Source organism: Myzus persicae, unplaced genomic scaffold, assembly GCF_001856785.1.
Source record: "Myzus persicae strain clone G006 unplaced genomic scaffold, MPER_G0061.0, whole genome shotgun sequence".
Lineage (NCBI taxonomy): Eukaryota > Metazoa > Arthropoda > Insecta > Hemiptera > Aphididae > Myzus > Myzus persicae.
The window spans coordinates 1,033,907-1,051,504 of NW_019100802.1; the positions used below are offsets into that span (position 1 = coordinate 1,033,907).

Here is a 17,598-nt window from a genome sequence, read left to right on the forward strand (position 1 = left end):
TATAGGTTTATATTTTTTTTTTATATCAGGACTGACTCTCACTCCTAAATAACTAAAAAGTATTTTTATTCGTTTGATTTTTAAACAAAACATTTTTCCTGGAGAAAAAACTTCTTTATATTTACATTTACAAAGTCTATTAGATTAAGGGATAAAGTGATGTATTAATGGATCTCACTTTTGATTTTTTATGTGTTCACTAGATGTTTTAATTTATATTACATTTTTCGCATAGTTAATATGTAAAAATAATAAATATAAATTTATAAATTTATTTATATTTATATATAGTATATATGCATGTAACTGAACAAAAAAATAATTAATAGTAATAATAATGTGTGATATTAGTATATTACAATGTCGCAGAGTATTTAAATTTTTTTCAATATGTTAAGTCTTTTTTATTACTAATTTTGCTTAAGTTATTATTAGAATTAAGTAAATGTGCATAATTTATTTTGAGTACAGTTTTCAAATAATACATAATACATTTTGTTGAAATGTCTCATCAAAAGATTAATGTTAAATTTTGTTTGGCATTATGCTTAAACATATAATATATATATATTACGTAAAATATTTTATTTTTATGGATATTTATTTAAATATATCTTACTTTAACAGAATTATAAAATAAATACTTAAGCTACGTGTTTTGAGGGTATGCAATTTTTTTTATTACCAAACAAAAAAGACACAAATCGGAAAAAAGTATAATAAACTTTTACATTGTTAATTTTTTTTTTCTTTGATAGAAGAATTTTTATATCAATTATGTTAGTATATAAATAATTACTTGTACACCACTTTGTTATTTTATTTTTGTTACTCAATCAATTGAATAAGTAATTTTTTTCTATTTCATAGCTTTAAGTAGTATAGTGCACATCAATAGTACAATATAATATATAATAGTATATATATACATTCAGTCTAATGATCACCAAATATCCTAATCATTTAGACTTATTTTTTTTTATTTGTATTGATGTTTTTCTCATAACATTTAAAAGTATTTTTTTTATATACTTTTTATTTATATAATGTTTTCAAAATACGTGCCAAATATTGTTTTTTTTCTCTAAATTACCTATGTATTTACTGTTTTACTAAGTGAAAAAACACTTACCATGTGATAAACTTACATTGTGTAGTATTTACTTTTAATAACACGGTACCTAACCTAATTATTCTCTGTCTATTATATGGGTGCTCAAACATGAAAATAAATGCATGTACAATATGTTGATTTAATTAATGTTATGTTAACTATGTTATTTAATTTAAAAAAATATAAAACATAAATAATTCAGATTTGAATCCGCTCGTTATTTCTTTCTATACTCTTATATTATGTATACCACTAGCTAATAAATAATAACAATGTACCTGTGGAGTATGCCATGTAAAATATACAAACATGAAATAAGAAGAATAATTTTGTTTGAATATTAAATAATACATATGTACTGTTTGTATCTCTATTGGTTAACTTGTTTAGATTTAAAATGATAGAACATTTACATTTTCAGAAAAACTATCAATGATGAATCCAAGGTAAAATTTAATTGTTAAGCAAACTCAACAGCTTGATTATCAACACTAATGTTTCTATGTGTATGCAGTATATAGTATATACATAGTGGCGCCGATCACGTAATTTATCTATGACAGATGTTATAGTAGATCTTTTAGGTGGGGGTGTTCATCATTGTAAAATCTTAAATCAATACATTCATCAACCATTTAGAATCATAATTGTATTTAAATATTTGTTCAGTTAAAAATGATTTAACATTGCATTACGTGCAAAACGTTGTTTTGATTTGCATCTAATTGTTAAATTAAAAAAAATTCTTTGGAATATAGAGAAGTGCAGCCATTATTAATCTCTTTAATTAAAGTGATTCCTCGTATTATGCCCAACAACGAGACGGTGCAGCCGTGCAGGCGTTTGCTATTGTTGGTATCCAAAATTCTAGAGGAAACTTTTTTAAAACTTCCCATTGATGATTTTTTATCAATTTTTGTATATGCGATCATTAGATATCTATTGATTTTAATGTAATATCTAAAAACACAAATAATTTAATAAGGCGGAGCATTAATAAATACTCGGGAAGATTTTTCCGGGCTAATGGTGCTTGTTTTAGTGGCGGCTCGCAAGTAAATTCATCGGGGAGACTGAAAATTTAATAAAAAAAAAAAAAATGAATACAAATAATATAAAAAAAAACTTAATTTAATTACTACACGCTGCTATACAATGTCAAATAGCTAAATTTAATAGTCTAATACGGACGCACGACACGCTGCAGTTTTCGTGTTTACAGATAAATATACGTGACGACCGCAATGCGAACGGCAAAAACTCTGAATGAGTCTAGTCTCAATGACTCAATGTACTGAATAACATCTGTACAGTCTATCCCCGTCCTCCGACTAGTCATGCATATGAAATTTGTATACATAATTGAGTCTTTCGGACGGCAGACTCTGGAACAATAGCGACCGTCGTCGTTATCGATATATTTAGCCAGTATTGTTATCGTCGTTATCGATATATTTTATGTATTGCATTGTTATTGAATGACACTCATTATTAATGTAAAAATAGAATACAAAATATTATCAATATTAATATCGAAAATCATAATAATTATTTTCAGAATGGATATAACACAAAAATATTAAATTATAATACAATTTTTTTCAAACTTTTATATAGCGTTCCTACTTTTTATTTTTGCGGGGAGTCGCCGTCTCAAAGACTCCCCTAACGAGCCGCCACTGCGAGTTGTTTATGTATTGGCATTGCCTCATTCTAATGCGCTGTGAAAGAGTGTTTTCAACTGTCAATTTTGTGAAAACTAAATTTCGAAATAGTTCGACAACTGAATCTATTACTGAACTGATACTATTAGTGGAGTTTTCCATGCCGGACAGATAATAAAATCCGGTCCTGGTTATTTAAAAAAAAACTTGTGTTGGTTTTGAACTAACCATAGCTATGTTCACTAGAATGGCACATTCTACATTGTTTCCATCAAGTGCTGATACTTCGGATGATTCATCAAGTACAATATTTAATATTTTCACTAATAACATAGATGAGTGGACAGTAAAATTATTAAAATTGTTTTGGGTATTGTTTACAATACATAATCTATCTACCTACTAATAAACCATGATATACTTCGTGTAATAGTTGACTGTGGTTGTGTGATATGGAAATGACTTCCTTAATAACAACGAATTCTGAAAAGGAATTTACTGTGTTCTTGGCATTCTACAATGTTACGGTAGGTATGTTCTTTTGTAAAATATGAAACCAATTTAATTCAGCCAATAGTGTCGATTAGGCATGTCCCCCTTTTTATATATTTTATACACAGAACAAAAAATATTTGACTTCCTGTAAAGCAAAAATGAGTTGTTCTTCAATTTTCTGTACATAATTATTAAGCACTATGATTGTAATTTGTATGAATTTAATAAACAGCAGGGACTTGTCGTTTTAAAAAAAATCTATTAATATTTTAGGACTTGAGTCTTGTGAAAGAGAGTATGACTTTAAACCATTGCACATTAAACCAATTCAATCGATAGCAGACGATAAATGGTTATGAAAGTTATCTTATTTTAGCATACCAAAATATCGCTTTACTGAACATCTGCGAATTCACAAAACTCTTTTAATTTTTCCACTCGTTATAGCTTCAACGCCTACGGGTAAATCATCCTAGGCGCATTGAATAGCATTGTGTAATATATTATGAGCACAGCAGCCTAATCCGACTGTGTATATTTTTATTTAATTCGGTCTGCAGTTTTGAAAGTGTGGAATATTATTTTTTCCTTTCCTAGCTACACCGCCAAAATGTGTATTTGTACCTATTATCTGTTGACAAAGCTTCAACTTTTTCTTTTATTCCAAATTTCGTAAAAACTTCTATAATTCATTATTATTATTTATTAAATCGGACTTCTTCGGACTTCGGAATTTTAAAACTCGAGTATTTTATTTTTTATACCAACACCAGGCAAAAAATAACAGACAACAATTTGGTACTAATTTCATTGATTTATGATTTGAGCCATCGACTAAAATCGAGATAAATTTGGCAGAACTTGGTTCTTTAACGATATTATCAAATATCAATAATATACGAACTAATAAAGCTTACAATTGGTACTTATTTCTCTTGTTTTTGATTTTTCACACGTACTTTTTTTTGTCATTTAATAATTGACGAATCAAATCTGAAGTACATGTCATTGATCGAAAACTTTAATAAATTATGAAAACAAAATCATTTTTACCCGGGATTAATTTTTTTTTTCTTTATTTGGAATAAACAATCTGTATCTGTACCTGTGAGGCACAATGAGTACATGCGATGAGAGATACAACATATACAATTAACATTAGTACAAAAAACTAACCTAAACATATATTTACATAAATCACGGGTTGTGAGAAGCCATCCATTAATGACACTCACTGTGGGTATTTATTATTATTATTATTTTTTTTTTTTTATGCTATTATTTATTTTTTATTGTTTAAATTTGGATTGGGGGGAGGGAGGGATGAGAAAGTCACGACACCAATTGCGTTGACGCCTAGGAGGATCGCCAGGAATGGTCGGGACTGCGAGATCGCTGATTAGTCATTAGTGGATTACTGTTGGTAGACAGACGGTTATGAAAACGCTTATAATGTGCTTTGGCTTCTTCCTGGATAGTTTTCATTTTTAAGTCAGAGTGGATAGTTCTATTCGAGACGTAAGGTGGAGCATTGAGTAGTTTCATGAGGGCTAAGTTTTGGAGGGTTTGGATTTTGTTAAGGTTAGATTTTTTAGCATTACCCCATATAGCTGGATGCCATATGTCCATACAGGCTTAATTAGGGATTTATAGATAAGTAGTTTTGTATTAAGGTTTGTGTGTGTGTTATTATTGATGAATGTTTTGAGCAAACGAAAACGAGCATTAAGATTTAAGCGCTTAGATTTTATATGATGAGACCAAGTTAACCTACGATCTAGGATTAGACCGAGGTATTTAACCGTTTGAGAATTGGGAATTTGGGAGCCAAAGATGGAGACAGCAGGGCAAGGTAAGACTCTAAGAGTAAACGTAGTATGCACAGATTTTGTTTGATTTATTTTTAACCTCCATTTAGTGTACCAGTCTTCCATGAGAGATATAGATGATTTTGTAGGTAGCTAGAAGCTATGATGATGGGATTAATTTAGAAAAGAAAGTGGAAACTTCATCAGACTTTACCTGGACATGAGTTCTTAAACTGTTAACGTCCCGAAAAATCCGGGACGATGGGACATCCTGTATTATTGTATTATCGGCAAACTACTTTAGTTAGGAAAATTTGTTTATTTTTGTAAAATAAATTTCAAACCTGTCTAGTAATTGATATGACCTAGGCCTGGCCATGACATACGTGAGAACTGCAGGTTATTAGAAAAATAATTGGACATGAGTTCATTAAATAAAAGGACTATATCGACCGCATGATTAAAAAAACAAATAGGTAGGTATATAATTTTTAACAATCAGTTGCAGGCTTGCTTCTGCATAAAACTCGATTGTCATAACATCAAACTTATCATTAAATTAATAATGGCGGAAAAAAAATATAATTCTTGGAAGGTTTATATTAATACTTACCTATAAATTATAATTAAAAATGCGTCTGTGCATCACTCATAAATAATTACACATAACCTATTTCCACACATTTCTTGAAAAGGCAACCGTTTATAAATATATTACGTGTTTGAGTGTTTCACTAAGCCACCTCAGTCCTCACCGGAGTCATACACATACAGTTGAATACATATAAGACGGCAGTACCGCCTGCTGTGAGATGTGTTCAGTTGGTGTACGATTTTAAAATACAATTTTCTTTTTGTAGAACATTCTCTTAACAATGAATACAAAAAAAAACTATATTAACTTAAAAAAAAAGTATTGGGTATATAAGTATAACTTTTTAATTTGATTAAATTTTACAATCTAGGTGTGGATTCGACCGCTGTAATTTAAAATACAAGAACTATTCAGTGGTTAAAAATTAAAGTAAATTCGTACGCAACGCTACATAATCTTCATAGATTAACACATCATAAATATCACGAGAACTCAATTTTCGTAAAATGTTTGTATCAACATTCGCCAGTGGTCGGGAGTAGCAAGTTAATTGTAGAGACGTAGCGAAAACTATTCTCATTTTTTAACTATTTCAACCGATTTGGTGGTAGTTAAAAGTATAGTATATTTATTTATTTATATAATATAATAATGATAAGTGTATCATCAGTGAAATTTTCGGTTTTAATCCACGATTATTCGTGTAGATATAAATCACTTCCGGGGACAAAATGTCAAATCACTTCAAACTACAAACTACTAATTTTCAATGAGATCATTTTAAAAACATTTAGAAAAATTAGAGAGCTATATTTAAAGAAAAGAAGCGATAGCCCTCTACTTTTGGGGGAGTATTATAACAACTGTATAGCGTTATAGTGAGCTACAAAAAACTCGTAACGTCCCGACCACCGAGTCATTGCGTATGTATTTGTATTATAATAATAATATATGCGGTCTAGCAGTTATAGAAAGCATTCCGATCATTTTATGCGATTTAGGTATACTTTTTGACTGGTGCCGAATAGATATTATAATATCACACAAACGTTCTATGAGTATTCTTCAAATCAATAACAACAGAATTTTCAACCTGCAGGTCATGGCAACATTGTTCGGATTCCGTCAGATTTTGGACACCGAAACGGTAACATTGCCGGGCCGCCACAACGTATACCACGGAACGTTATTGGTATTTCTCATTGTTTACGAATGCATCATTTCGGCGATGATGTGCTTGAACGGCCTGTACTATTGCATATACAACATGGCCGAGTCCATACTCTATTTCTGCTACGCGGTGAACATACTGTACGCGAGCTACAAGATGTACATCGTCATCAAACACTCGAAACTCCTGCGGGATTGCTTGTCGACCACCCAGTTCGACTTCACGTCGTACGGTCTCCGAGGCAGACGCACACTGGACGTGGCGCGAAATCGTTCCATTAAATCCACGTACATATTCGTGATGATTAGTTTCTTGGTGTTTATCTGTTACGCGGCGTGTCCGCTGGTATTTAGAGACACGTTGATAGTGATGAGAAATCACGACGGCTCCACCAGCTCCTATCGCCTGAACGTTCTAAATTTATACTTGTTCGTCTCGGAACAAGCTTACGACGCTTATTTTAATGTATTTTACATCATCGAAACGTTTGGCAGTAGCATTCTTTTTTTTTTCGTCATCAATTATTATACGGCTGTGAAGACGTTGGGATTCACATTATCCAGTCAGTTGCGAATGATTTCCACTGCGTTAAAGTCGGTCGGACATAAATCCTTTCACTCCCCGAATAGTAAGTACCTACAGCATTGACAATTATTATTAGTTTTTTTTTAAATTAATGTAGATAGAACAATTTTTATTTGGTCAAAAAACTTCAAAATGTAATACAAGGTTCCCCGTAAATTGTTAGTGAAAATTTAAAAAAAAAGTAGAGCATAAACACACAATAATTTTTATAAGAGTCTGAATTTCGAATTTTCACAAAATAATTAAAATAAGTCACGAAAATTAAAAAAATATTTTGAGTTAAAAATTCATAGCAAATTTTCTTTTTACATTTTAGATATAAAAATTGAATATGAGATTTCAAAAGGGCTATCTATATTTTTTCAAAAAAAAAAATATATACTGAAAAGTCAAACTCGTGATTTCTCATGGAACGTTTTTTTTTTTTATTTTTTTTTTTTGTAATTTAAAAACGAATAACTGTAGATGATATTTGTAATTTACACTAAATGTTTATTTTATTATTTTCTGTACTTGATGACATTTTCAAAATATTTTGGTTTGTTTTGAGCTGTTAACTGATATTTTCAGTTTTAAATTTATTTAGCTTTTTTTTTTCCATAAATGACAATAACATTTTGTTCGTTGGGTCAAAAAGCTTAAAATTAAATTATAGCTTCTATTATACTGCCACAATAACGTGTTGTAAGATATTAAAAATATATTGGCTCAATTTTATTTTATAAACATTTAAAGTCAAAATGTTGACAACATTTATTAAATTGAAAACTTACAAATTATTTTGTAGTTACAAATTTATTAAATGTTCAACTTTTTATAGCTTAGGATTGAAAATGTATTACAAGATGGCACGTAAATTTAAATGCCAAAAATTTGGCAGTCCACACAAATACTGCTTATTGAAAAGATATATTAAGTATAATGTTTAACTATAATTTTAATATGTTGTTTTTAGTAGATAATATTAATAACAAGATTGAGTTACATAATAAAAATAATATGGATGTGTACAATGAGTTAAAAAAAATTATTATTGACCACCAAAACATTCTGAAGTAAGTACATATTAATTTGGTTTTCTAAATATAAAACGTTATATAAATTTTGATCTTTCATTCTGCATTCTTATCATTTAATGAATGTTTTTGAAAATGTGATGATACATAATTTATAAACATTTCATGGGTACCTACATTAAAAAATAATATTTTCAGCAAAAAAAATGAATTAGTTATTTCAAAGTTCTTTAAAATGTGTGTAGGAAAAACGATTTTCTAGTCATATTTATTTTTCCTAGTGATTATATGGATAAGTTTTTCATACTAAAATAAGTTTCGAAACTGTCTATTTTTCACGCTATATAATGTTGTCTTGTTGCAAAACATGAGTTTTTTTGTATTAATATTTGTCTTTATTTATATAGGAAATATAATGAATTTTTATCAATATTCCGACCATCAATGTTACAGGAAGTATTTGTTTTGTCGTATTCGATCATTGTACTTTGGTTCATTTTTCTAAAGGTAGATACAAACACAATGGAACACTAGCATTTAATTATTTAGATAAATACAATTTTTTTTTCATAAATTTTGCTTGTTTATGGTATATGTTACGTTAGGTAGTTTTCTTATGATATTTATATTTTTTTATACTTACGGCAAGTGATCTCATATTTTTGATGTACTTAATGATTTCAGAGTTTTATTGAAAGAGATTTTACGGAATCATTAGGCACTATGGCAGTGACATCGATGAAAGCTAGTTTTTCAATTCCGTATTGTATTTATCAAATGTATATGTACTGTTATATATTTGATACCTTACACAATGAAGTAATTTTGAATTTATATACTTAATTAAAATATTGTTTGTATAGGTACATAAATTACAGAGAAATTATAATAAAAAAAACCATTTTTATTTTAAATGTCACATATAGATATTATTGAGTTTCCACTAACAATAAAACACAATTTAAAAATAGTATAGAAGTATTTATAATAGGTATTTGTATTTTTGTGTTTCATCACCTTTCGAAGCAGTAAAAATGCTTCGATCATTAACTCTAGTATATTTTGTGGTAACCAAGTGTATCCATTTGCTACTTTATGTAAAATATTCTCATTAAATTAGCTTGATTTTCAAAATATTTCAACTCTTTTTGAGTTATTTCTAGACATTTGAAATTTTTAATTTTTTAATTTTTAAATAACGATAAAAATTGTATCAAAATTGATATATAGTAGTTAGTAGAAATGTAGTATAATGTATAATTAAAAATAATATATAACCGTGCATGAACATAATAATAATAATTTATGTTATTTTGAAGTTAAAAATACATAAAATGTTCAATTTGTACAGCTAAGGATTGAACTTTTAAAACAAGGAATCACACTAATTGTTCATATACTGTAACCAACAAATCTTTAATATAAAAATATAATTATTTACATATGATAATTTATTATTTACATAATATATTTATGTATAAATCTATAATCACATTTTTTTTTATAGACATTTTAAATTCAAATTTGGAAATATTTAAACAAATAATGGCGATTTTATTTATTTTATTGTAATTTAAAAGTATTATTCTTGGTTACTTTCACATTTATGCATATTATCATATTTTCGGGTAAATTTTTTCGGCATAAGCTAATGTTACCTATTGAAGTACTAATGCTGACTAATATTTAATGGTAAAATAAATTTCTTTAATCACAATAATAATATTAAAGGATGGCTGACCGTCTTCACTCAGAATCATTTTTCGTATGCGCAATGATTTTATATCATTTATTCAAATTTAACACATCCATTATAGTGACTTCTCTGTACACCAAATGTACAGCAGAGCATAATTGATTTTTTTTACAAATTTAGGTTGCATTAAATAGTTTTAAAATTAATTTATACCTGTATTAATTTCTTTTTATGTTTTTCTTCTTTTTTTTTAGAAAGATTCTATAATATTTGGGTTGTATAGTTGCAATTGGACAGAAATGGACATGAAATGTAAAAAATTGATTTTGTTAACAATGAGAATGAATAATGCACACCAACCAAAATTACAATATACAAGGACGAGAATTATTAACATGGAAATATTTTATCAAGTATGTTCCATAATAGTAAAACTGTAATGGTTATAAGTTATAATATATATATTAAGCATTTAAGTTGGCAGTGGAAGTTGTACTTTCCTTAATATTCTTTTAATAAAATGATAATTCTGTCCTGCTCCAAAGAAGTGCACTACATTGCTGTGATTTCGAAATTTTGAAAAGTAAGAATTTTTGATACTTCTAACAGTTCTAACTATTTGGTACATTTTCTTACAATATTGTTAATTGAACAATTCTGAATCTTTTTTTTACTTTGGTCATATAGGTATAATATATATTTCATATTCCTTTTAGCCGCTGTAATTATTTAACTAATCGCCCTATAGTTCGTATGATGGAACTGGCCAATGAGGACCCACAATTCTTTAACATTTAGTCTTCATATTGTCTTTCTTTCTTAAATATGTGTAATTTTTTCTTGTGAATTATTGTCAACAAAATCAATGTAATTGGGCTCATCCCGTATTCAATATAAATAAATATGGTAAAATCTAAAATCTAATACCACTATAAATAAAGTCAAATTTATTTTTTATTTAGAAGTCTCAAAGTTATTGTAGATTTCATATTAATTAATAAACAATTATACAGTAAGTACATTTGTTAAGAAGAAAATCAGTAAGTCTCTGATGTTAAGTTATTGAATTTTTTTTTAGGAATCGAATTCCATTTACATTTTTTTTTTTTTATAAATATGTTTAAAAGGACGCCATATCTGTATTTTCTCTTCCCTTATCAACGCATCTTTTAGCAGCAAATGAGAATTAAACCTTTAGAATAATCCATTTTAAACTTTTATTTTAGATTTTAAGCGAATCATTAAATTCATTTATTTTGCACTGATATTGTGTGATTTCACAATTTATTTGGTGTGTCACCACCTTTTTGAGCAATACAAATGCTCAAATCTCCTACTTCGATATATATTTTTTTTTATCGAAAAGTGAATTCAGCTGTTCTTTTATGGAGTAAAAAGTGAAAAATTTCCAGGTTCTATCTTAATAATTTGGAAAAAAGAAAAATAGGTGGGCAAGTTGGTAACCACTCGGATTTACAGCAGATGTCGATTGTAGGCATCTCTGACCTCGTCAGTGAAGTTCAATTTGAATTCAATGATCTTCTTCTTTTCATATCAGTCTTCATCAGCTTTATAATGCCTTCCTTCGCCAATAATCAGTGGTTTCTATCACTTTGTCTGTGATATCAGCTGTCGTTATGAGACCTTTTCTACACTTGTCCAGTAAAGATGGGCATGCAAACAAATGCTCTGCATTTCGCTCCTCAGTCTTCATCATATTAGCATTTCCATCGGCTTTTATTCCTCATTTGTTCATATTACCCGATGTCCTTCATGTTTTGGTTCCTATCTTATTAAGTGTCTTCGGTGTTGACCATTGTGGGTGGCTGCCAGGTGGTAATTTTTTTTCGGTCCCTCGCATATTAATGAGCCTGAACTTTGAAGGGAGAAAATGAAAGGGCTCAATCATTAGCCATAAATGATTCTATTTCTCATAGGTCTATTGTTGTCGGTCTGAATATTTTTGATAAGCTATAATAATTGTTTTCATTAAGATTTTTCTTGACTAAATTCCATAGTAATATTGGTGAAATGTAAAAACAATACTTAGATAAAGTACAAAAAAGAAAACAACAACCGACAATTTGGATGTCTTGAGAATATTATATAAATAAAAATTATTAGAAAATTAAAAAACCTCATAAATCGCTCTCTTAATAATTTGATTTGTCCCTACCTCAAAGGAGAGCAGAGCATTATATGTTTATGTGACATTTTTCTACACAATAAATAGTACCAGAATATTATTTGATATGTAGGTTTAATAAATATTATATATTTTATTTTATTACAGACTATGCGTGTTTGTTACACAATTGTAAACGTGTTGATAAATTGGAAAAAAGAATAACTGGTACAACAATTACTTAATGTACGGTATTTTACCTTACCAACTAATATCGTTTTTTGCCTATAACTCTGTCCGCCGAGAGACCAGGATTGCGCGGTGGACGAAAACTCGTCGATCTGCATCACTTTTACTCGTAACGGAGACCGCCAGCAGCTCGAAATTCGATCCATACGTCACACAGTGTCATGTTTTTTTGTAGTGATTTAAATTCTTATGTTCGAGCGCGTTTCGTGTTATTTTTTGAACAATTAATTTAATAAATGTGTTGTATGTACTTTGCAATAGAATATTGTTAAATTATTATCATTGATAGAATACGTAGCATATTGTTATCACAGCTGACATGAACGTTTATTCGAACTCACTACGTATTCAAAATAGTTTAGTCGTAAATAAGGGATATTTGACGGAGAGCCCGTATTTCCGTCAGTCGTCTGCGCGGAACGGTCTTGGTCTCTCAGCGAATAGAATGTAGTTAATGGTTATAATTGTTCATTAAATATAGGTTAAGTAAAAGTATTATTTAGAGTAGGTACATGTTTATGTATTTTTTTTTTTTGTATACGTTTATGAAATATTTCACCATTTAACTATAATATTTACATTTTTTTTGTTTAATGTAGCTTACATTCTTCATTAAGTCTTATAGTTCATACTAATGTAGTTATGTTTATGTCAAATAAATTAAATTTGATAAATGTACTTATTGACTATTGGTTTTACGTTGTTGTTTGTTTTTATATTTTATTTTTATGTCTGAAAATCTAAACACTTTTTTCATCAGTAAAAATGATAAAACCATCAACTCCGAGGGAAGTTTCTGGTGGACAATCATGAGATTGTTGGTCTATTTTGAGCTCTGAAAATTTATTAGGAAAAAAAATTTGAAGATTAGTTAAAATTTGAATATTATTATTGAAATAACTATGTTGAGCTATCAAAAAGTTAGACCTCCCCTATACGGTTTTTACCCTGGCGCGGATCCAGAATAGATCAAATAATATCAATAGATTATCAGGGTTTATTATGTTTAATTTTTTTGATACCATCATAATTATAGTTGAAACTAAGTTACCTTTTAGTAGACCAAAAAATAAACATACAAAAAAAAATTTTTTTAAATATTTTTTAAGTTACTCAAGATTTTATCTTATTGCTTATCAAATGTTTAATTACATTACTTTTTCTAAATTTACTGTATAAAATAATGGTTTCTAAATTGCAAATGGAATTTTTCTTTCGGTTTTGGAGAAACTTTGTATTAATTTTTCAACATCAATGGCCATATCCCTACGAATGTTCAGTATTGCAAGTCCAATCAAACGTGTTTCACACATTGTTGATCTTAACCAAGTCTTAAGACGCCGCAATGAAGAGAATATCCTTTCAGAGCTATAATTACTATTGGGCAAAGTAATTAATAATTTTAATATTTTATTTATTAAAGGAACGTCTTCATCACAATTATGTAATACACATCAATTGCATGGTTAGAAACAACTGAATTCTTTTGATATACCAGATTTTATACATATTAATTAAATGTAAATAAATAATAAAAATAATGTATGATTTTAGGATTTTGGGAAATGCCTGTTTTGCCTTTACTATACGTCGGGTAACACCTTAGGTTTTACACTAAGTATTTATAACAATACTATTATTAATCTTTATATTTTATCTACATTATGCACCTTAAATGTATTACTAGATAAAGATATTAAATATTTCACAATTATATAATTTCCTATATTATTAGTATGTATACTAATTTATATTACTATATTACTATATATTTAGTTATTATTTTTGACTATAAATTATAATATAATAAAGTAACACACTTTAATATAAATTGGTTGTTATCAAGACTCAAAAAACATACTCGGGCACCCGTAAGTCGTCATAACCCCTCCCCCTTACCTATCTCATTTTTTGTACTCGATTTGCACCCATTTGTCCCCTCCTTAAGAAAATTTGTACCACTCTCATATTTATTCAAAATCGAATCTCCTGTCCGGGTGTTGTAAAAGCGTCGTCCTGGCACTCTGGACCACCAAAAGTCAACCGATCGATTTCGGAACTATCTCATTTTCTTGTACAAGATTTGTACCAATTTGAATCCTATTTGCCTCGAAGACGCACCTATTTTTTCTGGACGTTTTCAAAAGAGGATTATGATTAAAAAAAAAAATGAGCAGTTTTCGTATTAGTTGCTGGTTGAACCCGTGTGACACAAAATAAGAAGTGCTCATGTTTTTTCGAAAATAAATCGTTATAAATTGTATGAACCTCATTAAATTAAGTATTCATACGCCATACATTTTCAGATGTATATATTTCATGAATCTTTTATGATTAAGATAGCGTAAATAATTCAATTAAACAATCAGCTAGCAGGTATCACCGGTATCAATTTTATTGTCTATGAATAGGGTCACCTATGGAAGGTGGTAGAAAATATTATTTGATAAGAAAAATTGGTCATTTAATCCGAAGTCAGCATAAAAACCAAGTCAGTCATGTAATTGTATTATATAATTATTTATTATACCTGTGGATTTATCAAATTTACTTAAACATATTATAATATCTCTCATCTATGGCAATTGGCAATCGTTGCGAAAAACGTAGACGATGTTAACGATTCTAAAAATGTCTTTAAGCAAACAGTTCACCAACTAAAAAATTTTGTGTCCGTTCGGTTTTATTGTTTTTAAATCATAATATTATCAGTTTAGAGCTGTGGAGTTTCCACATCGGTCGCGGTGGTGGTGCAATGACGTAGTGTTTAGTAAGTTTATTTCCGTTTATCTTTTGAAGGTTTAAATGTACTTTTAGACTTAAAATAAATATTTTTTGCCATGGACAATGAACTGCTCTGGTGATGTAGACGCATATTTTATTTCCGAACGTGGAATGCATGAAATACGTGAGACTGAACAAAAAAAATGTGATCGTCTCGTCACGCTTTGTTCTTTGAATAAAAATACATACATAATAAATAATAATAAATACCTGAATGATATTAAAAAAAAAATAAATAAAAAATTATAAAAATTACCAATGGCTTTTTGTATGTTATATTTATTATTATTTTTCATTCGATAAACACTGAACATTCATATTTAAATTTAATTTTAAATTCAATATTATTAAAATTATTCATAAACCATAATATAAGCTTTTGAAATGAAAGTTTGTAATGGTGTAAAATATGTACACCATAGACGGATTCGTGGCAATGAAAGTATACAAGGGTAGAATACGATTGCGTACGCTGCTTATCGGCGGTACCTTTTTGAACCTTTTTCATAACACGATTGAGTACGTTATTTTTGTTCACCGTTGTCAAGCTACTTAAGTTAAGCTAGCCGTAAGTCATATATAAACGAAACTGGAAATATCAAATGATTATCGTGAAATAAGAGTTCACATTACTTATGACTCAATTTCAATTAGACCATCAAAAATTATCAGATCTGAGCTGATGGAAACAGATTTTGAAGTGCCACATTCAGATATAAAATCGATAAGAAAAGACATGTCCGATAAAGACTCAAAAATTATCCTCCTTTCCCAGATTCGTTGTCCAGTGCTATACTTCAGTTGAGAAAAATGGAAGAAAATGGTGGTATTAAATTCAAACAAGAAAAATGTGTTCACGCGCCAGACGATTTGCAATTTATTTGTATTACAGCGAAGACAAATATTAATGTACTGTTAGTGTGAAGATGTATTTGTAGATGGTACTTTTGAATACTTTTTATTTTTTTTTAATTGATAAATGCAAAGAAACTTATATTCAAATGTGGACATATTTAATTGAATTAAGCTCAAAATATTCATCTGAATTGTTAAATATAAAACAATTGCATGTCGATTTTAAACTTTTTGTGTATTATTTAGAAATTTGGGAACGTTGCATACGCAATCGTGTCATTTTAAGGGTTTACATTGTTATACAGCAAACATACGCAATCGTGTTCACAAAAAGGTAAATCGTACGCAATCGGGTTCTACCCTCATACAATTAGTTTAAGTATTTCAATGGTTGCATTGCGTGTAGTAACTTATATTTAAAATACAGATATTATACTTTATGAGGAAGCTTGTATATGTAGGTATGTAATTATTATTTATAGGTACATAAAATAATTATGACCTATTGATTGATTTGTTAGTCAGTAGTATTCGTACAAATGTTTGAGTTGGAATCTTATGTATTAATTATGTACCTGCACATATATTAGGTTTACGTTATAATTATTTTAAGTCTAAAATAGTAATTTTAATAGTATATAGTAATAGTAATATGTAACTAATTGTATTAATTATTAAAATAAATAACATTGTAAAACGCACATAAATCAACATATTATAAACAATCAAATACAAATTATTACAAAAATAAAATAGCAAGTTTTAAAAATTCATCTGATATTTATCAAAAACTTAAAATCACATTTTTGTATTAAATCCCGGTAGTCGCGTTCACTACTATACATATAACTGAGGAACTGACTCGTGAAGAAATGTTATCAACATTTTTAAATATAAAGCTAATGAATCGATGGATAAAACATTTAAAAAAATTAACACTCATAATAACTAAGTATAGGTATAGAAAAATTATTTTCAGGTATGACACCTGTAATGCCTTCGTGCATAGATAACCCTATAGCTATATTGTTGAACATAATATAACTGAATGTGTATTATTTCAGAGATGGTTTTCGACAGTGAAAATGTACCCGAATCGGAATGAAGTCTTATACTAAGCAGTGTGAATGATGTTAACGTTAAAAGAATTTGAAGACCAATCTGAACAGCTGATGATTAGACATTGTGGATTATTCAATTAGTAGGTATGTAAACAGAATGCATTTTGATTTATGCGTCATAATAGTAGCACTTATGTTACTATGTTAGGCAGGTCTATGTATTTATTTATGTTTTCACTTATTTTTAATGGATATTTTAATAGCTTTTTTTTCTTTATTTTAAAACAAACAATCTGTAATACATAATTTTCAATAACAATATGTGTGGATACGTATATATATATATATACACATAGATATACTAGCTTATCCCGTGCACT

At 28.5% G+C, this 17,598-nt stretch overlaps 1 protein-coding gene across 3 annotated transcripts; it reads left to right on the plus strand.

Annotated features, from left to right (window-relative positions):
- Positions 1 to 6,978: 6,978 nt before the first annotated feature.
- On the plus strand, positions 6,979 to 13,149 carry LOC111043137. 3 transcript variants are annotated; one of them, XM_022327991.1, is made up of 5 exons: positions 7,076 to 7,475; positions 8,856 to 8,955; positions 9,133 to 9,267; positions 10,399 to 10,557; positions 12,438 to 12,533. In XM_022327991.1, the coding sequence occupies exons 2-5, from the start codon at positions 8,893 to 8,895 to the stop codon at positions 12,492 to 12,494; spliced, it is 414 nt and encodes a 137-aa protein (XP_022183683.1). In that variant the 5' UTR covers positions 7,076 to 7,475; positions 8,856 to 8,892; the 3' UTR covers positions 12,495 to 12,533. The 3 variants fall into 3 exon arrangements, with proteins under 3 accessions (XP_022183682.1, XP_022183683.1, XP_022183684.1); XM_022327992.1 differs by lacking the exon at positions 7,076 to 7,475 and adding an exon at positions 8,457 to 8,487 and having other exon boundaries at positions 12,438 to 13,149; XM_022327990.1 differs by lacking the exons at positions 8,856 to 8,955; positions 9,133 to 9,267; positions 12,438 to 12,533 and having other exon boundaries at positions 6,979 to 7,475; positions 10,399 to 10,482.
- The last annotated feature ends 4,449 nt before the right edge of the window (positions 13,150 to 17,598 follow it).